Here is a 26,780-nt window from a genome sequence, read left to right on the forward strand (position 1 = left end):
ATTAATAATACCAAAATTTAACTAAAACTATAGGAGTCTGGAGGCCTGGCCAGAATGAACAAAAGGATGAAGGAAGTTGGGGCCAGCCACAGAACAAGCTGTAGGACCCAGAGCTTCCTCCCTAAACTATCAAGAAACAATCTTTAAGCCAACAAACAATGTCACAAAAACTACCAGACCTCAGTCCTAAAAAAAAAAAAAAAGGAATAAACGCAAAAACACTGCAGCGTTCCAAAAGGAAGGAAGGGAGAGACTTCACCTGCGTTTGTCATCCTCTTTTAGGCCACACTCCCAAATACTGATATTTTTAATGCACCTCAAACCTCATTATCATCGCTAGCTGATTCTGCCCAGACTGGCAGCTCAGAGCACCGAGGATGGGAGTTTTGTTGTTTACATCTCTGGGACAAGAGCTTTGAACCACCAGGAGTGTCAGTTAATAGAACGGCTAGCTGCACGGCTAATAGCAGCTATAGTTCGCAGTAGTTTGAGGTTATTTATCTTTTCAGCTCAATGAGGGTTAAGGCAAAAATGCTCTCTAAGAGTAGCTGGTGGAGATCAGAGCGAAGCCATAAAATATTTCTCCTTCACAACTGAAAAAGCGCTTTCTGCAAGGCATACTGAACAAATATAACTGGTATCAGTACTCAATACCTGAGGGTATCAGTTGAAATGAGTATTATTGAAACTTCTCCAGTCAAATAATACCTGCATTCGATCCTTTTTGCACTCCGCAGCCAATCACTGCACGTGTTCTTCAATTTAACATGGCGTGTGATTGGCTGACTACTGCAGCAGCTACAACCCATACATTCTGTGTTGTGGTGAAGTCGAGTGCGGTGTATTTACTGGAGCTGGCAGTTCAGCCTGCTGAGATGCCACCAAAACATTAAAAAGTAAATCTGCTAAGAATGAATGTATACGATACTGAGCCCTATGAACAACCTCCAAAAACTTGACAAGTAGTCCTGAGCAGAGCGGTTGACAGAATGAGCGAGCCAATGTGCGCGTTCATGCACTTTGTGGGCGTGCTGCGCCTGGAGCAAATGACAAGTAGAGAAATTTGCAACGAGTTGATGTTGGTTCGTCACAAAAGTATGGGAAAAAAAACCTTTGGAAACTTTCGAGTATTCAAGGCAGCCTGATGCCTGAGCTTTTTACTCATAGGCATTACTTTTACATATGATTACCTCATTATTTGAAACTTTGGTCGCATTTAATATGAACATCCAACATTGTAATATTACATATATGACAGAAAATAAGGGAAAACATAGTAGTTCCCCTTTTTACCATTGAATGTATGTGAAAAAATGTTAACCAACTCTTATCAATTAAGGTAAATTCCCTTTTATGATAATTGGTGTGGTCATGACAGATTTGATGACAGGTTAAGGCCTGTGTGTATTTGTTAGATTTGTTTTGTTTTATTGATTGATCATTTTGAAGAGTAGATTACCAATTTTATTAAACTTCTTTTCTGTAAATAACCTGAAGTGTTTCCTTACGTTCTCCTTGTATTTAAGTCCCAAGTTTTACCTATTGGACCACTGAGTATCTGCATACCGGCAAGCTATTTGTGCTGACAATGATAGGATTTGTAAAGGTGATTTTCATTGAATCAGGAAGTGTGGCAATTTGGCATCATAACTTTAATCAACAATATAGAAATGTGTAGATTTCAGCGAAAGTATTTCCTCTGAATCAACCAAACCTTCAGGGAGTGATTTTGATATTAAAGTGTTAAACCCACCGTGCTCACACAACTCTGACTTGCAGCCTGAATGCATTTTTAAACAAACATAGATAGGAATTATAGATCATTTTAACATTGGGGAATGTATCTGGTATACCCAAAGATAAGGTCAGTTATCTTTATTTTTGTTTGATTCTTCCGTGTATTCATTTTTTCAGTTGGTTTAAGTTCAGTTGTGGCATTCCTGCACTAAACGTTTGGTAGCATGGACTCTGGTAAAGAGGGAATTTTGTTAAAAAGCTTTCGGTGCACGGGACGGCTTGTTTACGTTCGGCTCTTCATGGACAAGCAGCCAGTAGCCAAGTTGTGGCTGCAGATTCTTAATGTAAAACTGGAATGTGCGCTTATTATTTGTTCTCCTTTGTAAAACGTTTACCTTTTTTTTTTTTTTTTTTTGATTCTGTTACTGAATCTCTGATGTATTTATTGTGAGTCTTAATCACCACACGCTACCAAAACCCATTAAAATGTAATGAGGGGAAGTGTCTTGATTCAGGGACTAATTGGTCTGTATCCCACACAGTTATCAGAGCCATGGTTTGCCTTTGTCACTCAAATGAGGTATGCAGTGGTCAGCAGTGTACGTTTTTGTGTTGTTTTGTTGCCTCGCCTCTGTTGTGTCATCGGTAATAATGAGGATGCTTTGGGAATTATTGTTTACACGTACCTCTTACAGCTGTTTCTATCTTAAGTCTGTTAACCACCAGCTCTCAGGTATCATCCTTAACAATGCACAGCGTACAAAATACAAAGTAGTTTAGATCGTAGATGTGTGGTAACTAGCATACAGTAAGCATGACTCTATAAAAGTATCATTTGTGGAACATTCAAAACATGCACAACCAGTGTTCACGAGTGATTAAACACTACATACACACCAGCAGTGTGCTCCGTCTGACACTACACAATCTGACACTACAGTTTAATAAGATGTGAAAAAACAAACAAAAAAAAAACACTCTTTTCCTCGTCCACAGCCATCCGTCTTCATTTTATTTTATTGCAGTGACATTAAGAGTGGCATTCAAGACTCCTATGATTTGTTTGAATTGACATCTGCAGATGTTGAGTGATTTGCTGTAAGGGATATGTGTATAATGTGTGTTGTGATGTGAATCCTGATCCTGTTAAAATTAGTGAATTAAACAAACTTGCTACTACTACCATGGCCTTGGCTTCTTATTTTTAGTTGGGCTGCTCCGCCCTGACTTTTCCTCTAGCGCCACTGTTATCGAGAGTGAAATATCTTAAACTGTTGGATGGGTTTCCATGAAATATGCTGCACATATTGAAGGTTTATGGATGATGAAATCTACTGACTCTGGGAGAAAAGTTTTATTTATTCAATTAAATGTCTCAATATCTATGAGAAGTTTTGGGGTATAATTTGGTATACATATTTATGGCTCCCCCAGACAATATATCACAATTATTTCTTTGATTTACCTGACTTCCACAAGCATCAGTTGATTTTTTTATTATTATTATTTTTAATAACTGAAATGTGTTAATAAGTAGCGAGTTGATTGCTGTGAAGTCTGGCAGTCATGGTTGGATGAATTGTGTCCCCTAACCTTTGCTCTAGGGATGGAAAAAATAATTTTATATAATTTCTGTGAAATACTAAACCCTTTTTTCCCCTGATTAAACACTTTATTTATCTTAACTCATATTTGCTTTTGAAATAGTGTTCTTATGGATATGTGTCATGTTATCTTTTTTTTTTTTTTCTAAAATTGACCATTATTTTGAAAAATCCTACCCATTTAAGATGTAATACGTATGGATGGTATCTGTGTAGGTATTGGTAACGTTTTGCCCGTCCCTACATTGCGTAATACTGTACGATCAAACACCTGAAAGACTAATGAGATTCCCATCAGCCTCAGCTGATTAGCAAATGTCAGCGGGCTAACATGGCAAACTGCTTCACACCAGCATGTTATCTCATTGTCATGCCAGAGAGGTGAGAAGTGTTGCCAGATTGGTAATTTTAGTCTGCTTCTTCTTTACTTTTACTTATACAGAGCTGGGGAACAGCGACCCTGGGAAGATAGGAATAGAAACACAAATCAAATATAGGTAAGGTGGATCAAAATGATCATTTTGCACAAAGTTTCAATCCTTAAATCTTCTGAAATACTGGGGACAAATCTGGAGGGAAAGAAGTGAACACAACATCCCCGCAAGGACAAAAGTTTGTCACAGGATTTGACCATAGGTTGGCATTTTCCACAGCCTGCAGTGGAATTACTATAATACATGTAAGTATTGTTTTCAGAAAAAGACCAGTGCACAGTATGTCATTAAGCCTGTAGCCTTTATTTGATAACTGTGACTGAGTGTGATATGTTATTCAAATACAGCCCCAATCCCAATACGTACCCAAACATGTTTAAAATTCTCTGCTTTGACTGGTAATTTGTGGTAATTTTGTAAACATGATTAACTAGTTAATCATCTGTTCCTTCTCCCACATTTAAAAGTTCCAGAATTTCTGACTAATAGCAAATACTGTTACTGGACACAAGGTGTCTCCTGAGTCACTGAAAGTCCATAGTGCTTAATTTTGCATGAATATCCAGAGAGAGGTCGACAGTGATTCGTTGATTTATATATTTACAGTATTTACCACACTGACTGAGATGTTCAGTCAGTTAATCAGCTGTCAGATTTTTCCTGCTCCAAACTATTATGATTACATCGTCCTTTAAAAAGCCACTAATGGTTGACGTCTGCAGCCAATTAAGAAAGCAGAGTGGAGGGGGACTTTAAATAATGTGTTTTTTATTTAAACCAGTGCACCTGTGATCTGAGCGCTGATCTGGTCTCTTTGGATGTCTGCTAGTTGTCTTGTGTTGCTTTGAAAACTCGCATATCAAAGTGACGATTGTCAGATCTCTTTTACAGCTCATAAATACCACTGATTGGCATTCAAGCCTAATGTGGCCGACAGTGTTAGTAATTGTGATTAAGCTGCTTCAGAGGTGATCCTCTTCACTGCGATGCTTTCATTATTTTCTACATGAAACAGTGTTTGTGACATGAATGGCTCTTGAAACCAGAGCTGTGATTACTGCAACTGGATTGCTATTAAGAGCAAATTCGGATAACACATTTAATTAATTTGTATTTGTTCAGAGGACACGAGTACAATCATTTTAATTTCACCTTTTTAGTGCTTACTTTGGCTTGGTTGTGCTTTTTTGTGTTTCATGCAGAGGACAGATACTGTGGAGGGTTTTAAGTGCCAAAACTAAACATAAATGCATAAATAATAAATAATTCTAGAATTAAATGTTAAGATAAACAAACCATTATATAATGAAATGCTTAAACAAATCAGTGAATAATATCGTGTAATGTAATGCTCGACGTTTTCATAGGGCCGTGGTGTGGTATTTTGATGTCTTGCCATGAAACATGAAATTGCTATACTAAACGTATAAGCGTAAATGATCCAATCTGCATCAAACTTCACAAAACTTGACAACAGTCCCGCCCTGAACACATCTAACATGGCAATATTCTGCAGTAGTCATAGCACCACCTACTGGCCACAGGAAATGACATGTTTTCGACTTAAACGTGCTCCCCCAAGCAGGTCCAACTCGAATCTGGTCAGAAAGGCCTTAAGACCTTGTTAATGTTTTTTGTGAAGACTTTGACATATCGTCAAAGGGCGTTGCCATGGCAATGTTTCGCCAAAATGCATGAAGTTGGATCATCTTCTGAAAAACTATTTTGACAGAAAAAAGCAGCCATAGTCAGAGTACATGTACATGTTAATGTGAAACTGCCAAACTAAAACACTTAAAAATGTTTTTTAAAATGTATTTAAGTATTTAAAAGTTCAACGAATCGATTAAATAAATTCAATTTTTGTGATGAAAAAAGTGTCTTAATTTTACAGCAACTTCCCAGCTAACTGCTGCGAGTAAGTTACCATTAACTTTATAGCATTCTTGTTACGGTGTATTTCAAAATAAAAGTGTATGTCAGTGTGTATGTCATATGTCAAATGTACCATATATCTGCAAAAGTAACTCAAAAGACCAAGACAAAATGGATTAACGTAACAGAAAATTGCTTGTTTAACCCTACAGTATGAAAATGTGTGAACTCCATTTAAACAGTGCGGGGATAAAAGTAAATAAAGACATTATAAATGAAACTGTAATGTGGACTTTAATGTGATAATTGTTTGTGGTGTGGTTGACTGCAAATAAAATTAACCTGTGTACTGTGAACAATATTGTGGCTCTCACAGTCATCAATTAAATCATTAAAAATGCTTATTTATTTACCGAGGATCTATTTACAGAGGATCAACTCCTTATAGAATAAAACCATGTCTGCGTTGTTGGAACAGCGTACAGGAATATCAAATTCTTTGAAGTCGGTGTAACATTTCACATGTCTGAGTACCCCCACAATCTTCTTAAAGGTTTATATTTCTGGCTGTCAAGAATTTTCTTTCATTTTTTCTTTTATTAATGATCAAAGAACAACATCTGAAAGAGGATTTCAGGCCGTGAGCGCTGAAGAATTCTTCATGACACGTCAGTCTCATCACAGAAACCCAGGCTACCTTAGCCCTGCTGTTTTTTCAGTAATGTGTTTATACAATGCTTTTGTTTTGTGATAGCACTGATTCATGCTTTTGTAGTTATCAAACTTTATATAATGCTTTTTGGATATAAATACTAAAATTGCTCTGTCACTTTCTCTGTGGGCTCAACACGCCCGACATAAATGCATATTCCAAATGGACTGACATATGACACACATGGCGTAACGTTGTGATTTTTCTTTATAGCAGCTGTAAGAATCAGATGGCGAGACCGAATGCCGTCCGACTTCTCACTGCAGTAGAGACAAATGTGACATCATCCTGATACAGCAGCCAGATGGGAATCTCTTGCTAGGCATCGCTAATAGATGGATGACAGCCAGTCTTTTATCATTTGTCATACTTTCCAAAAAGAGACCGGGAAATGTCTGGCATCATTAATCAAAGCTGGAGCTGCGGGGGTAAACCCTCCTGCTGTAATCCCATGTCTTTATGTACAGAAACCCGGATACCAAACTTTGGCTTTGACGTGATTTAATTGAGTCCTCTCAAATGCTTTATTCACGGGACGTTTGGCCTTCAGGTCTGAGGTTGTTTCCGGTTTCCAAACATCCAGTCTATTCATCAGTCATGTGACCAGGGTTGGGAGGAAGTGGGACTTTAAAATGCACTCCAGTGCAGATACTAATCACCTGTTAAAAAATGTAGTCAGTAAAAGTAATAAAACTATTTTAAATTGCCTCAATATAAAATATTGTGAAATTTTTTAGCCTAATGTAATGTTTTTAGGCCTGCAACTAACCATTACTGTCATCATCAATTAATCGGTTGATTATTTTCTCAAATAAACAATTAGTTAGTTGTTTGGTCCATAAAATGTAAAAAAAAAAAGTTGATCAAAGCTCAACATGATGTCCTCAAATGTTTTGTTTTGTCCAAAGATATTCAGTTAACTGTCAGACAGAAGTAAAGAAACCAGAAAATATTCACATTTAAGAAGCTGAAATCAGAGAATTCTGACTTTTTTAAATTAATAATAATTTAATAGTCACTTAATGATAGATTAGCTTTTATGTTTGTTGTTAGGTTTTTTATTTGTCCACCTGTTCCTTGCTTTGTTGTGAACACTTTAATTTCAACTGATTTAGACATAAAAATGTTAAATTTCCACCCAGTGAAGCATTTTTACACTTAGAGGTCATAATAATGAATTGGTAACTGTGTGCGCACTGTTTAAAATACTAATCCTACAAATAATCCCCATTTTTACTAAATGTATCTGTAATCTGATTACATCTTTTTCCTATTAGCTGTTACTTTTTGGATCCACATTAGTAATCCGTTTACATGTAATCTGTTACTCCCCAAGCCTATCTTCTCATTTAAGTTTACATCTAAGAAAATAAGTGTATTTCCCAAAATGTCAAAGAATTTCTGTTTAAAAAAATGGCTTCAAGTCTAGTTTTGTTAAACCCTCTTGGCCTCAAAAGGCCTAATTTAAAAAATCAGAATGCCTCCCTCCTTAAAGAGTGTATTGAAGTGATAATATGATTCAGTTCCATCTTCTAATACTCATGTTCTGCTGTTTGTTGACTTCTCTTGATGTTTTTCTTGTTCTCCATGTGGACTTTAACAAATGAACCACACCCTCTGTGTTGCACTCCTTTCACTTTGGTTCTTTTATGTGGATGGATGATTTGCTCTGTGCATTGTGGCGTCACACAGCAGTCAAACAGATTGCAAAATCTGTGAGACCGACCTTACGTGAGGATGTTTTGACTTCAAAGATTCATTTTTTAAAAAGATTATTTGTACTGCCGGTGCTTGACGGTTTAATGTGTTAAAGTTAATGATCGCCAACTCTCACCATTTAATTAAAGCTGTTATGACAGCATTATTCCTCCCTTGTAAGGCACCATCTCTCATCTATAAATCTTATCACCTTTTCATTAATAGCTTGCCCTTTTAGTGCAGATTAATGGATTGTAGTTTACTGCTGATTTCTCATATTAATAGAATGTAATTCATTTTATTTTCAAGGGGATTAATTCAAAGACCTTTCTTTTCTATGTACTGACACATTCAAATATAGTCAAAATTGGCTTATAACTTCAGTCAGTGATCAACAGGGGGCGCCATTACATTATTTCAGTGTTGTCTCATAGTTTTAATTATTTAATCTAGTATTTAATTAATTATGTAAGACATTACTACTTCTACTACAAAGCGAGGATGCTCTTTTTATAGAAATTGAACCTCTGATGCTCCACTTGCAGGTTTATTATTGGCCTGCAGTGGCAGCTGTAATATGACAACAGCATGGTGAGAGGTGGAAGCTTGATATGACGATCAACACTCCATCTTTTCCACTTTATGACCAGAAAACAGCCATCTATTGTCTAAACAGAAATGTCATTTTACAGTCATTAAGGTGATTTGTCATGCAGGTGATAATAGCCGTTTAGTGACCGAACTCCTGTTATCTTCTAATAGACTCATTCAGGCTCCCGTGGGGAAACTCCAAGGGTGATGAAGACGGCCAAATGAGGTTTATGTGATGAATCTCAGTCATTTGATGAGCATCCTGACTCTGTAATGCCGTTATGAAGAGCAAAATGAAACTTGAAAGATTTATTTTACATTGACAAAAATAGCTGCAGGCTCATGGCCTTCGGTGGAATCACTGCATGAGGCAGTGAGGGAAAATGTAGCCCAGATCTGCAAGTTAAAATGTTTAATTTAGTCAACGTTATGTGACATGACAAATATATTTACTCCAATAAAAACAGTAATGCCACAGTGTATAAATACTCAAATACTACAGTAAAAGTCTTGCATTCAAAAATGTAATGAAGTAAAAATTCATATCTATCGACAAAATGTGCTTAAAGTATCAGATGTAAAGATGCTCTTTATGCAGAATGATCTTTGTCAGTGCTATAATTGATTGTTGTTATTGATTCTGGTACTTAAGCAGCAACTAATCATTACTGTCATAATGACACAACCCAAAGTGACATCTTCAAATTGGCTCTTTAGTCCAACCAAACAAAACCGAAAGACTCTTAAGATCAGAAAAATTTAAGAAGCTGGAACCATTTTTCCTTGAAAAATGGCCAAAATGATTAATGGATTATCAAAATAGTTGACAATCATTTTCTTTTGATCAACTAATTGACTGATCAGCTAATTGTTGTAGCTCTACTTTAATGTTCCACCCAGAGTGAAGTAACTTTTAACAACTTAATGCACTGATCACATGTTTTAAGATTCTTTACTTAAGTTGTTCAAAATACTCTATGAGTAAAAGTCCTGTCTGTGTTTTACTACTTTAAACTATTAATCAATAATGAAAGTAAATATTACTTGCGGCTTTAAAATAGTCCCCATTTGTCTGGGAACCCCCTGGTAATAATTGATATTCTGTAAGATCATGTTTGTTGTGTCGCTGTCCAGTGAGAAGCACGTGTCTCTAAAAAGTAAACTTTTCACGGTGTCAGAAAAAAGCCTTGTTTTAAACTTTGTGTCAGTGCAGTTTCCAGCAAAACCAAGGTTCTTTTTAAATAGTTTATTTAGTCTGAGAAGTGGGAGAATTTTCTCAACCCAGAGGAAAAAGGAATACTTAATCCTTAGACATTCAAATTTAAATCACAGCTGGAGACACAAAAAGTACAATATTTAGTGCAGTAAGAGTCAAGCAGCAGAAAATTGAAATAGTCAAGTGAAACCCTCCAGAGCAGCTTCAAGTAGGTATCGTAAAGTTCCATTCTGTTTTGCTCAGACAGCGTTTCCTGTGAAGGGAGCAAAGTCCTGATGCTCGCTATGATCAGCTGAAATCTGCTTCACCATTGACAAAGATAGTTATCAATCCTGCTTAACTCAGCAACAAACATGTTCATGATAGTTTTTAAAGGCAGTGTCTTTAAATATATGCTTTAGTATTTTTTTGCCGTACTCAGTTTTTACGTGGTTTTATGATATTCTACTCAATTCAGTTTACCATCTCTGAATGTGGATTATTAGCAGGGTAACAATTTTAAAATGCATTTTAAAATGAAGATCATTATACTACCATGTGCAGTGTGCATACATCACGCTAACTTCAGCTACACAGAACAACTGCTAACATTAGCTTCACAGGCCAACCACTAATGTTAGCTACACAGACCAAACGCTAACCTTAGCCACACAGAACAACCGTTAACTGTAGCTTCACAGACCAACCGCTACTGTAACTACACAGATGAAACACTAACTTTAGCTACACTTAACAACTGCTAATGCTAACTACTCAGACCAAATGCTTACATTAACTACACAGATCAATCGCTAACTTAGCAACACAGAACAACTGCTAATGTTAGCTTCACAGACCAACCACTTATGTTCGCTATGCAGACCAAACGATAACCTTAGCTATATGTAACAACCACTAATGTTAGCTACACAGATAAAACACTGACTGCAGCTAAACAGCCCAAACACTTTTACAGTTTAGCTTCACAGACCAAATGCTAATGTTAGCTATGCAGAACAACCTCTAACGTTAGTTTCACAAACAAATGCTAATGTTAGCTACACAGAAAAATCACTAACTCTAGCTACACAGACAAACACTAACATCAGCTTCACAGACCAAATGCTAACATTAGCTCCATATTAGCTCTAACGTTGGCGACACAGACAAACCACTAATATTAGAGATGATCCAAAAGTGATGGAAAGTAATCAAGTTACATTATTTTAATATTGTGATACTATGATTTTTAAAGAGGTAATCAATAACTGTATTGGAATATATTTTTAAAGTAATCCTCAAAAAGCCTGTCTGTGATTGTGTTGTAGAAGTGAGTCTTAACTGTAGCTAAACAAATATGGGTACCATTTATCAAAGTTTGAGAGATCAACAACTAACAACAGGTACTGGTGCGCAAACAAAAAGGGTTACTACCAACCCCGGTCTCCCCTATCTCATGATTTAAGTATTGCATACTTGAGCAAATACCACTTTTATTATGAAAAATCCCTTTATGTGTCTGTAGAATGTCTCCTCCACTGTGAAAAAAAACACCTCAGCCTCTCAGGAATAAAAGCAGCATCAAATTTTCATCTCCCGAGGGCAGGATGTGGAGGGACTAAGTTGTCTGTCGGCTCCGGGTTGCATCATGCTTGGTGGGAACTTTTGCTCCAATGAGGGTTTGCTTTGTGCTTTGTGGAGTGAGACAGACGCGGAGGGGGGAGACAGACAGGGAGAGACAGACGGGTGCAGCAGCGTTGCCACCAACAGGACGGGATTCAAAAAAAACATCACCTGCGGACAGAGAGAGAGAGAGAGAGAGAGGAAAAGACGCTGCCTCCTCTTTTACGCTGGATTTCCCCGGTGGCTTTGGACACACACGTCCTCCTGCACGTTAGGAGAAGACGCGTTATAACAGGACCGAAATCCTCCGGTGTCTCTCGGTGTATTTAAGGGGGGGAAAAGGAGTGGGGGGGGCGCTCAAATGTGTCCCTCTTGAGGACGGGACCTTTTCTGAAGCTCAAAGAAACAACAATGGACTGCGTTTCCACCGGGAAGTCACTCCTGGAGCCGAGCCGTCCTCTCACGCGGGATTTTACCGTCTCAAACGCGCACGGCACTTTGCGTGTGTAGTTGCTGAACAGTGTTCACCGGGTCCGGGTCGACGGTTGGTGCCCGGGATGCCCGCCAGGAACAGGTACAACCTGGTGGACGATTTGGCGGACTCGAGGGTGCCGCTCCACAATGAAGAGGCTTACCAGCATGGGATTAATTTCCAAGCCAAGGTGAAATTAACACATTTTAACCGTTATTGCGACTTATTTTGCGCTCGGTGTTGTGTTTGTTTTGGAGCGCGGCGGCAGGTGCAGCAGGGGTCCTTCATGAAGTTTGGACGCATGGCAGCAGTGCAGCTACACGCATGTGGTTTTAACGCTGCATGTCTAATGGGAAATTGTAGTTTACTCGGATTTTTCATTTGCCAAATGGGCGTCATGTCCTTATTTTTGATGCTCAAAAGTGAACAGAGTGTATTTTCAGGGGTTTTTTTTTCTTTTCCTCCCCGAGTCATTGAATTATTAAGCTCTCAGGGAAGCAGCCACCCAGACAGGATCCAGTTTTTAGTGGCTTCATTCACACAGAAATCTATAACTTTATCTGCCTGAGCTGATTTGCACAGTTAAGATTATTGCCCTTAATTCATTTTAGGGGTTAAACAGGAAACAGAAAGCACAGTAGACAGGTGATAAAACAGTCCAAAGTTCAGTCACATGGCTGCTTGTATCTTACATCTGATATTTTATGAGGTTATGCAGCATCTTATCTCAGTTTTTCTTCTTTTTTCTCAACATTTCTTTATTCCATTGAGTGTTATGAACAGTAGGAATGGTTATTGTTAGGCTTTTATTCATGCCTATATTGATACTGATATTGCTTATGAATACTGATATGTGTCGAAACTGTTATTGATAGTACTTGTCATCATTTTATGCAAAAAATAGTCATGAAAAGAGGCTAGAAGATGCAACACTTGTTTTCTTATTACTTTATTTTCAGAAATAAGTAAAGTTGTTGCATTTAGTTGCACTTTACTTTTATCTTCACAGTTGTACGGTTTAATCTATAAAATCTCAAAAAGACCTAAAAAGTGCTTATCACAATATCCCAGAATCCAAAATAACAACTTCAGATTGCTTATTTTGTCCAAGAGTCTTCATTTACTGTCATAAACAGCAAAGAAAAGCAGCAGATTCTTGCATTTAAGCAGCTGGAACCTGCAATTGTTTGACATTTTTACTTGAAAAATGGCTGAAATTATTAATCAACTAACAAAATACCTGGCAACTGATGTTCTTTTGATTGACCAATTGATTAATCGACTAATTGTTGCAGCTCTAATCCCAGTTTGTCTGTTTCTCTCACTGATATTACTTTATTCATCTGACTGTCGTGAACACAGTCACAGAAAATCCATGGCACAGACATGCTCAGTGTTTTTTATATGCCATCAACCTGCCAGGCACTGCAGCCTGTGTGGCTAAATCTGACACATTTACATAATAGACTCGAGTGCTCATGTTAATTAATGGGCATTATCCTTTTTTAAATGAAATAAACAACAGAAAACACAACACTAAGAAGTAAGAATCTGAGGGCAGGCAAGCACACAGCCACATAAACACACATTGTAGAGATCATATAAGCAGAGATCTTCAGGTGGACCTAACTTAGGGAAAAATATGAACAGAAGTCTATGGCAAGAAACAAATTATTCTTTGATCCTGTTTGAATTGTGCCATGAATTACACATATGATGTTTGTTCATTTAAAAGATAAGTTTTCAAGTCAAGACGGTTGCAATTTGTCGTAAAACTGCTGAAATATCAGACTTTGAAGATACATAATTAGAAAGACGACACATCCAGATGTCATGAAAAAAGAACCAACAAGAAGACCATGTTCAGGTAGGACAGTGTTACAAGGGGCAGTGAGATTGATGTTGGTGACGTATATTGTGCGAGACGAGAGATGTAGTTCACTAAATAGTTGCACACAAAACTAAATTATGGCAAACCTACCACAAACTTGTAAAATTATCTTTTAAATTGACAAACAACCCATGTGTAATTCATGGCACAGCTCAAATGGAGTAAAAAGGAAAAATCAATCTCTCGCCATAGACCCCCGTTAATATTTTTTCTGAATTTAGACACTAGTGCCCACATTTCAATAAAAATATTTGGTTTACTGGGTTATACTATTGATAAGTCCCTCATGCAAATCCACTTTAAATAATCTGAACCTTCAGAAGTTCAAGGCATGAACCGTAAACTGCAACCCCACATGTTCGTACCGGGACAGGAAATAAATAAAGGAATAAAACAGATGTAAAAAAAAAAAAGTCAGTACATGACAGTATGTGCTTTGCTTTGAGTCATGTAATAATGATAATAATCTTTATTTATAGAGCACTTCTCTACAAAGTGCTGCACACAAAGCAAAATCTCAGTCTCTCTAATGGAAAAATATTTTTTCCAGAGTTCATTGTGTTCACTTTGTCATTCATTGTGTTCTACTTTTGTATTATGTTGTCTGAACTGCAGTAATTAGTTGATTAGTTGCCAACTCTTAAATTAATGGGTATGATATTGATGATCAATTAATTGCTTTGAGTCTTTTTTTTTTTAAGAAAACATATCTGAATTCTCTGATTTCAGCTTCTCAAACATGCATGTTTTCTAGTTTCTTGAATATTTTTCAGTTGTGGACAAAACAAGACATGTGAGGACATCACCTTGGGCTTAAAAAAACACTGATTAACATTTTCTGACATTTTCTGGACCCAATAACTAATCAATTAATAGTGAGAATGATCAACAAATTACTTGACAGTGAAAACAATGGTCAGTTGCAGCCCAAGTTATCTGTGGGGTGAGCATCATCACATGTTGCAGACGGCGAGTGGGCAGTTTGTGCCTTTTATAAACCTATAATAAAAAAAAATCTCATGACCCTGGACGTCAGTTTGAGAGCTGCTAGAGCTGAATAAGCTGCACACTGAATGGCTCTGATCAGACACAGCTCTTACTGAGAATAGAAATTGATTTGATGCTGTCACTTAGTTTTATTAGATATGTTTATGGCAGATTAATTGTGCAGCCGTTGTGCGTTATGACATATCTGACTCTGATTGTTTACTACAGTATGTCGGAAGTCTCGACGTGCCCAGGCCCAACAGTCGGATGGAGATCGTGGCGGCCATGAGGAGAATCAGGGTAAGATGATGAAATTATTATGTCATACACACACACACACACACACACACTCTCCTCTTCAGTCCTGCTCTGATTGTTCCATGATGTGAGACAGAAATGTACCTTTACAATAACACAGTAATCAAACACACACACACACACAATACAAAGAGTGTGCAGCTGTCAGATGAAATTTGTTTTGAGGATGTTGTGACGCATTCGCTGGCTGGAGAGCAGAGCACGACTTCTGCGAGAGCAGTGAATGAAAGGATGAGTTTTGAAAGGAAAAGCAATAATAGAGAGGTGGATTGTGTGGCTTTTCTTTGCTGAATAGTACATTGCCTTTTCTAGGTTTGTTTGAGAGAGTTGAAGGGCACAGTGTGTGTGTGTGTGTGTGTGTGTGTGCGCCTGTTATCACTGTCTTTGATTAAAGTCAGACTGAGGCCTATTGCTTTGTGTTGAGCTGATTTTCTAAACTGATTTGAGTTTCTCAAATCAACCTTTTTTGTACTCATGAGCTTAAAGGGATAGTTAAGATTATTTAATGTGGGGATCTATGAGGTACTTATTGATTGACGGTGTATTAGCTACAGAAGATGATGGTCAGCACGTCCCCGGTTTGGACAATTACCAGTACAGACGCTAAGCAATGTACTGCTGTGGACAGAGTCGGCAACAAAATGTATTTTAGACACCTAAAAAAGGTTAACTTAACAAGGTCAGTTCCAGTTTAAATGTACACTACATTAAGAATATTTTCACTGCTTTGCTTTGCTGTCATTCGGCTTTTTCCAACAGGAAACCGCTCTCTCCAAACCAATCAAACTCAATGGGTGAAATCAGTCATTTTGCCCAACATTTTGTTTTAAAAGTTAGTTTGAATTGACCAAAGTCATACAAATAACAAGGCAGCGGTAGAACAGCAACTCTTGTGTTTTTTGGAGGTAAAATCACCCATGGAGTTTGGTTGGTTTGGATAGAGTGAGATTTGGCTTATACAGCAACAGTGTCCCATCCGAAAAGGCTGTCTGACAGCAAAGTAGTGTGGGGAAAATATCACATAAGGCAGAGTCACTGCAGTTACACCCACTGAGTGCCAAAAACACTACTGAGTGGCAGTGTTGGCTTTCAGCTTGAATGCCACGAAAACACAAAAAAAACACATCTAAAACATTAAAGAGCTGTTGTGCGACTGACTGAACAAATAGATTCAACAAGGAATCAGCACAGTCTTTTTACAGACTGACAAAAGCTGAAGAAAAGCAAAGCAAATTGATTGTTTCAGTTCAGAGAAACGAGTGGAATCCAGGCTCTGAAATGTGGGTTTGTGGTTGATTTTTTGTGTCAGGTGTGTCAGGAGTTTTGCGTAAAATCTTGCCTTAAGTTATATAATGTCTTGACTAATGTTACTTATGAATTAAATGTTTTTAAAACATTTTTATTCCGTGCAACACCTCTGCATTGTGCATCCTCAGTGCTGCTCCATGCGAACACGCCTCTCTAATAATGTCAAAAATATCTGTACAGACCTGTCCACATACAACCAGAATATCCTTTCCTGTCCTTGTCACTTTAATTTCGCCAACACATCCCAATTTTAAAATAACGTTACGACCAGTTGGCCACTTTTGTGTGCCGTCTTTGCTTTTGGCACGTCACTGTCTATGGACCACTGTGCCTTTGGATTAGTTGTAAGGGTCACTGTTGAGTCCAGCAGCCTTTAATTTAATCAGATAATCAGTAGTTTTACTCCAGGTTTTGCCGCTCAGTCCAACAGAGGGGGCGTGTCCCGGTACGAAAGTGTATACCTTCTATAGCGTGCAGATAAACTGATATTTGTTTTTTTTGGTGGACCCTTTCAAAGGGGCTAAAAGACCTTTTGTTGCTGACCCTGTCCGCAGCAGTTCATTGCTTAGCTTCCGTCCTGACGCTCCGCTCTGCTTCTCCAACCTGGGAACACGCCGACGCCCATCTACTGTAGCTAATACACCGACTATCAATGAGTACCTAATGCAAACCCCCCATTAGATAATCCAAGCTATCTCTTTAACTTGTTTTCTCTCTGTCACCCTGCTTTCCTTGTTGTTATTCACATCATCATATCACAGACAGGCTCACTGGAGGGGTTTTTTTTTCCCATAAAGCTATATCAGGGGTGTTACTATGGGGATCATGTAATCATTTTTCCCTTTTCGTTGTCCCAGTAGGCTGGCATTTTCCTCCAGAAGCTAACGCAGCCACAGAGCCATATCAGGCAGCCGGGGTGGTGCTGTAATTTAAGTGTGACTCACTAGACTAGCTTAGTTCAGACACGACAAGGCTCTTAAGCCATGCTGAGTAGAAGTATGTGATTCCATTTTTTGAGCTACTAAAAAGCCATAATGTGCACGCATCATCTGAAAAATGCATCAGTTTTGAGGGACGAAATTCAACTTTTTTTTCCCCCCATTTTGGGGAATCTTAGACTTTGTTTAGTCTCCTGTCGTGTAAAAGACTGAGCTCTTCTGGGTTAAGCATGAAACTGTGTGCATCATACCAGAGGAACCCCACTGCTCAAAAAAAAAGATGTTTCAGACGAGCTGAACGCGTCTATAAAAGTAGGTCTATGGAGACAAAGGCAGACGGTTTATGAGTCTGTATCAGAGTGAACGAGCTGAGTGTGCAGATAGCGCCTGTATTTTCCCAAACTGACAAATCAATACGGTTGTAAAGTAAACACGATCATCAGGGTGATACGCCACCGCAGGCTGGGGCTGAGCGTAACACAGCAGGTATAGGCAGGCAGGGGAGACACTTTTGATTGCTACGAGAAAAAATATTATCTCCCAGCAAAAAAAAATACACACGACCGAGCTGTTTTTACATCAAATCAAGATCTGTTTACCAGCATCTATTTATATGATGTTCCTATTTAGATATACACACATCATTAGTGCTTATTTATGTTTGAGTTTGTCCTCACATGTGGATGCATATATGTTGTGTATTTCTGTATGCTGAGTTCCCCTGAGGTCCAGCGAAAGCCTCAGATGAATAATGAATGAATTAATGTATTTAGGTTGTAACTCTGAGTCTATTGTGTGTAGAATATCTTAGTTTTTTAATGGTTAATGAACGAAGCATTATGGTGTCCCTTGTGATGAATGCAAACAGCTGATAGGACGGACCAGTCTATAAAAAAACTTCCTCTTGTTTATTTGTCATGTGTGTTTAATGTAATCTCTGCTGACGGAGACTAGAGTGATGTTACTATTTATGGACTTATGTTATTACTCACTGACCGGTGGATGACTCTGGTTTTGTGTCATGTCATCTTTGCAGTTGAAGCTTTAAAGCGGTGCATAACTGTTACTCAGCAGTGGCCACGAGTAGCGGTCACGAGATAATGGGAAAGTTACTGGAGTTTCCTCTCATTTTCCAAGATTTTCCTGAATCAGTTGCACACTTTTTTTTTCCAGCTAACATAGACATAACTTCGATCTTGCCTTTCAACAAAAATATAACAGCTTGGAGGCCTAGAACATGACATCTGATAAGATTTTTTTTCTCACTTTTTCTCACTTTCTCACTCAACTTTAAGTGTTACTTTAAGGCATATCTGAGGAGCAGCTCCACACCAGCCAATTTCTCTATTTGTCTCAGCTTTTAGACAGCGATATCTTTTTACAACTTTTCCACCCAGTGGATATGATGTGGCATAAGACACTCTACTCAATCAGGGGGATAATGATGAACAACCAAATATGGGTTTTGCTGTTTTTATTACAGCAGTTTGGTTGCAGAAAGGTCAACCATGCAATCACAGTGCCTGTTAAAGGGATAAAAGAATAGTGCAACATTTTGGGAAAAATATTTGTTTGTGTTAGAGGTTATGTCCATTAAATATGAAGTTACAGCCAGGAAATTATTACCTTAGAGTGAAAAGTGTACAAACACCACAAATAGTCATTTTGCTTAAGTTTTTTAAAGAAATTATTGAGCTACATTTGCTGGTGGGTAGACTTTTCTTACTTTTGGGCAGAACTAGACTAATTGTTTCCCTGTTTGCAGTTTTAATGCTAACCTTAGCTAATAGTGGTGTGGCAGAATTTAGTTGGTGCGTAATCTGTATGGAGCAGCCCCCATGGATTGCATGTGAACCAAGAAATGATGTGCAACATTTGACATCATAATGTGAAATATGGTTTTACTGCAGCTATTACTTTTTAAAAGTAATAATTAGGGCTGCACAATTAATTACAGTATTATTGGAAATTGCAGTTTGGACAAATGCAATATTCAAATCACAGAACCAGAATCAAATTGCAATGTTTTGAAAAGGGAAAAATGTGTGAGAAAACAGCATTATAATGAGGCACTGTAGTGCTGCAGAGATGCCCTGGTCCAAAGATTTTGCTCTTCAGATGTAAAAAAAAAAAACATGTTTGTGTAGCACAGACCCGAACAAATATCACATCATCATGATTTAATTTTTTTTTTTCAGTGAAAATTATATTTGCAATGCAAAAATGATCATTCCCACTAATTGTATTGCACATCGCAATAGAAATAGCAAAGGCAATTTCATTTCAGTTACAAATAATTGACTTCTTTCACATCTCATTCAGCCCTTGTAATAATGCACAAACCATATGCAGTGACAAGACGAGACAGATGCGTGTTGTTTTTTGACTCTGAAGCATTTTGTGGCAGTTCATATTTAACTGCCAGGTATGAGAATGCTATTGATCCTTCCATCTAACATTAGACAAGAAAGTTAATAAGCATGTTACCCAAAATATCTCAAATAAAAAAGCATAAAACATCATTATTAGATCAAGTGAAATGGGACCTCAAGCAGGGAAAACAAGCATGTTTTCAGGGACTAGGGGTGGGGGAAATTTCCGATTCTTAGATGCATCGCGATTCGGACGTGGACGAATCTGAATCGATTCACAAACGTCCAAATTTCGATTATTTAAATCTGTTAATTAAAGTGATACAGAAGCTTCTAAATAATGTGGAACTAAGAAGCGCGGTACGCGTCATCGCCGGGACACTTTGGGACGCGCACCTGGAGCGACACGCGCACAGCGGAAAACAAACATGGCCGACCGGCAGCCACCTCGCCATGAGGTCCGAACAGCTCCTTCTAATTTAAAAGCAGCTGCGTGGAAACACTTCGGCTTCTACAACGTCGACGGCGGAAGCGAACTGGACAAGAGCCACGTTATATGTAAGCTGTGTCAAGCTAAAATAAAATACTTTGGCAACACAACAAACATGAGAAGCCGTAACTCGATTCCACCCGACGGAGGAGTCGGGGAGACGGCAGGCTGCTGTTGCTGCGGCTACTAGTGGCTACTGTTGGTACTTTCCAGTTTGCACATATTTCCAATAGTTTAATAAAATATAATCGAAATGAATTCTTATTACAAATGCGCTGTTTTTAAAAATTGCAAGTGACGAATGCTTATTCAGTGAGACAAAAAGAAATGTGTTTGTGAAAAAGTGCATCAATATACATAAAGATGCATCAATAATCGTTTTATAATCGAATCGTAGCCCCTGAATCGTAATCGTAATCGAATCGGCAGGTGCCCAAAGATTCCCACCCCTATCAGGGACATGGTAATATGTAGCATCACAGTAGCAAAAGTCATCAAAATGTCTCGGTAATATCAGTCACACAGCAGCAACGTCTGTCTCAAGTTTGCTAAATGGAGCTACACACAAATGAACAGAAAATGGTGAAAAACGTTGATCACTGTTTCCCAGAGCACAAGGTGCTGTCTTCAAATGTCTTGTTTTGTCCAAAACCCAAAGATATTCTGTTTACTATCAGAGAGGAGTAAAGAAACCACAAAATATTAACATTTGAGAAGCTGAAATCAGAGTTTCATAGTTTAATTAATAGTTGAAAACTAAGTGATTAATTGACTGATAGTTGTGGCGACCACACCAAGTAAGCCTGTAGCAGAAAACCTCTGTTGGCTGAAGTTGTGTTTTACTGCTTACGAGCTAAACTTTTTATTTGCGAAAGGAAGATTTATGTTTTTTCTTCTTTCAAAAGTTACGTGGTCTAATTTTAAAGCTTGCCTTATGGAAGTGTTAGTGCACCTGCTGTGCTTTGCTGCCTCGGTTTCAAAAACATGGGAAAGTAAAGACAGTATTTTTGTGCCAGCCACTTCTTTTTTTGGGGTGAACCCTCTCACACTGTCTACACTGTTTAAATGCAAACACACGAGCGTTTTAGAGGGCAGGCGCGTGCGTTTAGGGTTGGTTGCCAAGTCAAATGTAATTAGCTTTGTGTAGATGAATATTGACTGGCCTTGCTGACTTTCTCCTCATCTCTCCTCACAAAAGCAAAAAGCCTTGTCTTTAATTTAAAAAGCGCAATCCTTTAGTCGAGGGACTGCACGCAGACTCGGCGGAGTCGAGCGTGATTAAAGAGAGTGAGGAATGAAGTGATGGCAGCGGGAGAAAGACTTGAGAGGAAGTCCTGGAAGCGAGCGGGGTTGCTCGCATGGTGGCTGGCAGAGCCGTAGTCGTTTCATCTCCCTCGGCTAATCTCTTTAGTCTCAGTCGATGTGAGGAAACAGGAGCAAACATGAGAAGAGGGAGAGCAACACAGCCTGATCATCACTGAGCAAACACTGAATCTGGGTTTGACAGAGCAGAGGAGCTGTGCTAGTTGAGTCAAGTCCTTTTTACAAACACACACACCTGCCATTCCCACTGAGAGAAAGTGAAAAGACACAATTTTGTATCCTGTGGATCTTTTCAAAGTTGTGTTTTGTTAAACCTCCTCCCATTATGGCTGACTGGTCCTACTGTGTTGGTTTATAAGAATTTGTCTCATTCAGTTTGACCAGTGGCATAGAAACCACCCTCAGTGGTGTGCGAGTGCGTTCACACACATATATTTGTATGTAAGAATGTGTGTGTGTGTGTGTGTGTGAGCTCCAGTGCTCCATAATAGATTGCCCTCTTGCATTCTGAAAACCTCGGCCATTGATTAACGAGGAATGACAAAGGCTGGCGTTGCTGCATCCCACATGGAGAGATCTGGTGTCGTCATCCACAGCTCACTGCCTCAGAAAAGGGCATATGTATATGCTGGAATTTCCTTGGGAAACAAATAGAGATGGGACCAATATCAGTACTGGGGCCTGGTCTGATATCAGAGTTGCAACACCAAAGACGAAAAACATCACAAGGGTGACCATTAAAATGCACACAGCAACAAACAAATGGGTACAGCGACACAAAACCAAATATAAAACACCAAACACAGACAAGGACAAAGCTAATAAAAGCAGTATCAGTTCTCTTAAGTATCATGATTCTTTTTTTCTTTGCGATTCCTGAATCGATTTTTATACATACAAGTATATGTACAAACTGATTGACACTTCTCACCATTTTCTGACATTTTAAAACCTTTAATCGATTGATTGAGAAAATAATCAACTGATTAATCGACTGTGAAAATAATCGGTAGTTGCACTCCCCAGCTACAGCAACCTCGCAACATCTTGGCACCAGCTTGATGAGCAGGATCAGCTAAATTAACTTCAAAAAGTATTTTATTTACTTCTTTGATATGCAGCATAGCAGTGATGCTGCTGAGATAAAACTCAGAGAGACTGACGTGCGTTGTTTTGGAAATATGAATCATGATGTACAGTCTCTAGAAGAAATCCCATCATCAACATCGCCAATGTCGAATTGTAAGATGCTTGTGTCGTCCCAGCCCTCGTATGTATATACTGGAAACAAACAGGCATTTCTTATAGGAGGCCACTGTCTCTCTTCAAAAGTGAATAAGTTTAAGGCTATTCTCTCTTCTGTCATCCCCCTCTCTTATACTCCCTCATTTCCAACACCCCCTCCCCTCTCCTTCACTTGCTGTTTTCTTTTCATCCCCTCACTCTCCTCCTACCAAAATAGACCGCCTCAATTTAGCCCATCTCTGCCATCTACTCAGTGCTGACAGGAATAGATTTTAGGCTGAGGGCAGGCTATGCATGCTTTCCTTTGAATTTTGATCGGCCCTAATGGGATTTTAAGCCTCCCTCACATGTCCGTCAGGATGCAGCCTCCTTCCTCAGACTGCCAAGAGTCTCGCTGGAAATTACATGGCTCCCTTCTTTCTGCATTTGTCCCCGCGTCTGTCTTGAACATCTCATGAGGAGATCTCTGTCCGCTGTGCGAGAAAGAAGCAAACCTGAGCACGCTGAGCTGTCATGACTCCGGCTGTCAGGAGGGGTGTGGTGGGAAAAACAAGCACTCCGGACCTGTCAGAGAGTGCAGCCGAAGTGTTTACGCTACCTTAGTTTTACTTTGTGTCCTCTTGTGTCTCTACGCTTGAAGAGTTAGTTGGGATCATGTGAAGTGGGGTTGTATTAGGTTCTTATCCAAAGTCAGTGTATTACCAGCCACCTAAAAAAAGTCCACCTAAAAAACTTTTATTTTCACCCCTTTACCTCGACATCAGACTTTTGAAACCGCTGTTATATAAACCAAATATCGTTTTGTCCAAACCAACCAAATTCCATTGGCAAAATCAGTCATTTTACCTCGTAGAACACAGGAGTTGCTGATCTGTCGCTGCCTGATTCTTTAATTTGCGTTGTGTTATTGTGTGACTTAAGTGTTTAAAAAGTTAGGTGGATTCAACAAAGTCACACAATAATACAAACAAACAGATCGAGGCAGCAACTCCAGTGATCTGTGAGGTAAAAATCACTGTTTTTGCAAAGGGAATCTGGTTGGTTTGGAGAGAGCAATATTTGGCTTGTGTAACAGCAGCTTCCTATTGGAAAAGATTGTCTAACAGCAAGGTAAAGCACTGAAAATATTCTAAAACCTACACTTAAGTAAGTTAAGTTTTTCTATGTAGCATCTTTCGCATATACAAAATCAGTAAGCGCTTTACACCACTAAAAAATAACTTTTAAAAAACAATAAATGGCAAAGACTAAAAACAACACAGGGCTGACAGTTAACATGCACAACGGCGACAGACAAATGGGGACACAGACGCAAAAACAAAATGAAAAAACAGAACAGAGACAAGGAAAAAGCCACTAAAAGCAATGCATAAAATAGAGCAGCTATTCAGACTATTGAGCCTGTCTGAATAAAAACACTTTATAGAGACAGAAGACAGAAGTCTAGAGATTGTAGTGGTGAGGGCAGAGCACTCCATAATTTGGGTGCAACAGCTTGATTGGCACCTCAGCTTTTATAGTGGGTTCGAAAAGGAGTCAGCAATTTTTGTTTGCAAGACCTGAGAGCCTGATTGGCTGTGTAAGGGAGGAGGAGTTCTGCAGTATTCTGGAGGTTTTGACCCTACAAGGCTCTAAAGGTTAGCAACAGTATTTTAACATAAAAACTAATAATAAAAACATGAATAATCATCTCTATGTCAACCTTGGTCACCACAGATCTTAATTTAGCGTGTTCCTCTAATGGGAAAAACTTGTGTACAAGCTGGCTGACACCTAAAGTGATATTGATTTTTTTTTTTTTTTTTTTAGGCGAGCGTTTTTTTTTAAGTGAATAAATCATGTTTTGTTGTTGACCACCTCCCCAGCATTGCTAAGCTCCCTGCACCAGTACTTTACTCTTCTTCTCCAGGGGCTGAAACTAGTCAATTAATCTTTTAATTATATTTTTAAATAATTGATTAGTTGTTTGGTATAGATATGGTATATCTTGTTTTTCCCACAACCCGGAAATATTCAGTTTACTGTCCTAGATGAGTAAAGAAATCAGAAAAGTCACATTTAAGAAGCTGAAATCAGAGAATTTTAACTTTTTTTCCATATAAAAAGGACTCAAACATGGACTCAAACAATAATCAGTTATCAAAATAGTTGGTGATTAATCGATTATTCGGTTAATCGTTGCAGCTCTCATATTTTCCAAACTTAAGATGTGCCACCCACCATCTGCTGTAGGTAAGACCCTGACCATGGGTGAGTTGACTCATACAACCCCACCTCAAATAATCCAGACTATCCCTTTAAAACTTAACTCACACAGTGGATACTAAAACTGCTGAAGTAATGACAGTTGCATAATTATAAATAAGTAAAAACTGTTTTACAGATATTGGCATCACATCTTCTAATTGCGGATTTTTGTCAACAAAAACCCTGGAGACGTTTACAGCTGCCAAAACACTGTTTGTTATTATTAACCATCTTGTTTCTCCTCTCTTTGCTCATGTGACCACCTGTCACTCACTCAAACAACACCGAGGCTGCTGCCAACAGCCAAAATAAACAACTTCCACAAGAGAAAACAGAAACGTCCATATTTCACTTCCTCTATCTATCCTTTCTCTGTTTCTCCCTTTCTTTCACTTCATTCTTTATGGCCAGAATTTGTCAGCTTGCCATGACAAATGCTTATCCATGCCTGAAGGCTGCAGAAAAACACAAAACAATGATAACATCTCTTATGACTATGCATGAGTGAAATGCAGAAATGTCACTCCAAACCTGCAGTAGAACTGAAGCTGGACTTAAACACATGATGATCAAACTGAGGAAAACTGAACAAGAGTCAGGACCCGATAAACAATCCTTAATCATCGGGGAATCACAGTTTTGCATAACAATTAGACACCCTGCATGTCCCAGAAAAGCAGGAGAGAAATGAGAGCACAGCTTAACTCCAGGGGGGTTACAGATCCATAGCAAAGTGGGGGCGGTTTGTATGCTGTATTTAGGGAGACATGACACATATTGGGGTGCATTGTTTTCACTTTGTATTCATTCTAGCTTAATGGCAGATGTACAAGAGCATAGTCGGTGACCTATATGTGTACTGGATTAGATGTGATTTCATCTTTGAAAGGGTGCAGTCACCCTTTGTTTATTCAAACCCCCGGAGAACGGGTGTCCCATTCTTCTTGATTAACAGTCATTTGAAAATGAGTCACTGTGATCAGTGTTTAAAAGTGTACTTCTGCATCATCTGCTCTGTAGAGGCCTGGTCACATCAGAAAGCCTTTGCAAAATATGATAGAAGCTTGGTGACACAAGGCGGGTTTGTATCCACTTGTTTTTAGGAGCAAATGCTGAAAATTAAAAAGAAAACATCCTGAAATGAGATGGAAAAGTTAGTGTATTGATAAAAGCTAAATGCTTGAAAGTGTAATGGGAAGAGACTTACTGAATAAATTATGAATTGTATGTAGCATGTAACATGAAGGATAAATATGGAATATATTTACTAAACTAAATCATAAAGTTATCAGAGATTAAGGAAAAACTCTAAACTGAAATACAACAAGAACGCCGCAGTCAGCATGCTTTCCTTTGAAAGTTTGATTACCGGCCAGAACATCTGTGTTTGTTTGCCTGTTTAATATTAATTGAGTTTAAATTAATGCCGAATGTTTGCCGAATGAGTTAGTGTCTGTTTATGAGTCATAAGAAATCATGAATAATCTTTTAGAAGGAGTAGATGTTTGTAACAGTTAAATTGAGCGAAATTTAAATGGAGTTTGGCACAACTCGTTCCAACCATAGATTGTGTATTAAGTAGGGATTCAACCTTTTAAATAGACTGTCTATGGCACAGACTCGCTATTTGGACTGCAGTACCCATTTTTTAATTCTAAGGTTTTACATATTGCTCCTTTAAACATCCACTGAGGCCTTTGCTCCATTGAGATGAAACATC

The 26,780-nt window shown here is 38.5% G+C and overlaps 1 protein-coding gene across 1 annotated transcript in view; it reads left to right on the plus strand.

The window, feature by feature from the left end:
- The first annotated feature begins 11,805 nt into the window (after window positions 1-11,805).
- The window catches only part of LOC146308560 (carboxyl-terminal PDZ ligand of neuronal nitric oxide synthase protein), a 77,115-nt gene continuing 62,140 nt past the window's right edge, over window positions 11,806-26,780 (plus strand). The window contains exons 1-2 of the mRNA XM_084746431.1: window positions 11,806-12,131; window positions 15,048-15,119. Of these exons, the coding sequence (XP_084602557.1) occupies window positions 12,027-12,131; window positions 15,048-15,119 (177 nt within the window). The 5' untranslated portion in view covers window positions 11,806-12,026. The remainder of the gene's footprint in view (window positions 12,132-15,047; window positions 15,120-26,780) is intronic.

The sequence above is a fragment of the Lutjanus erythropterus genome, chromosome 20, assembly GCF_056507025.1.
Source record: "Lutjanus erythropterus isolate fLutEry1 chromosome 20, fLutEry1.hap2, whole genome shotgun sequence".
NCBI lineage: Eukaryota > Metazoa > Chordata > Actinopteri > Lutjaniformes > Lutjanidae > Lutjanus > Lutjanus erythropterus.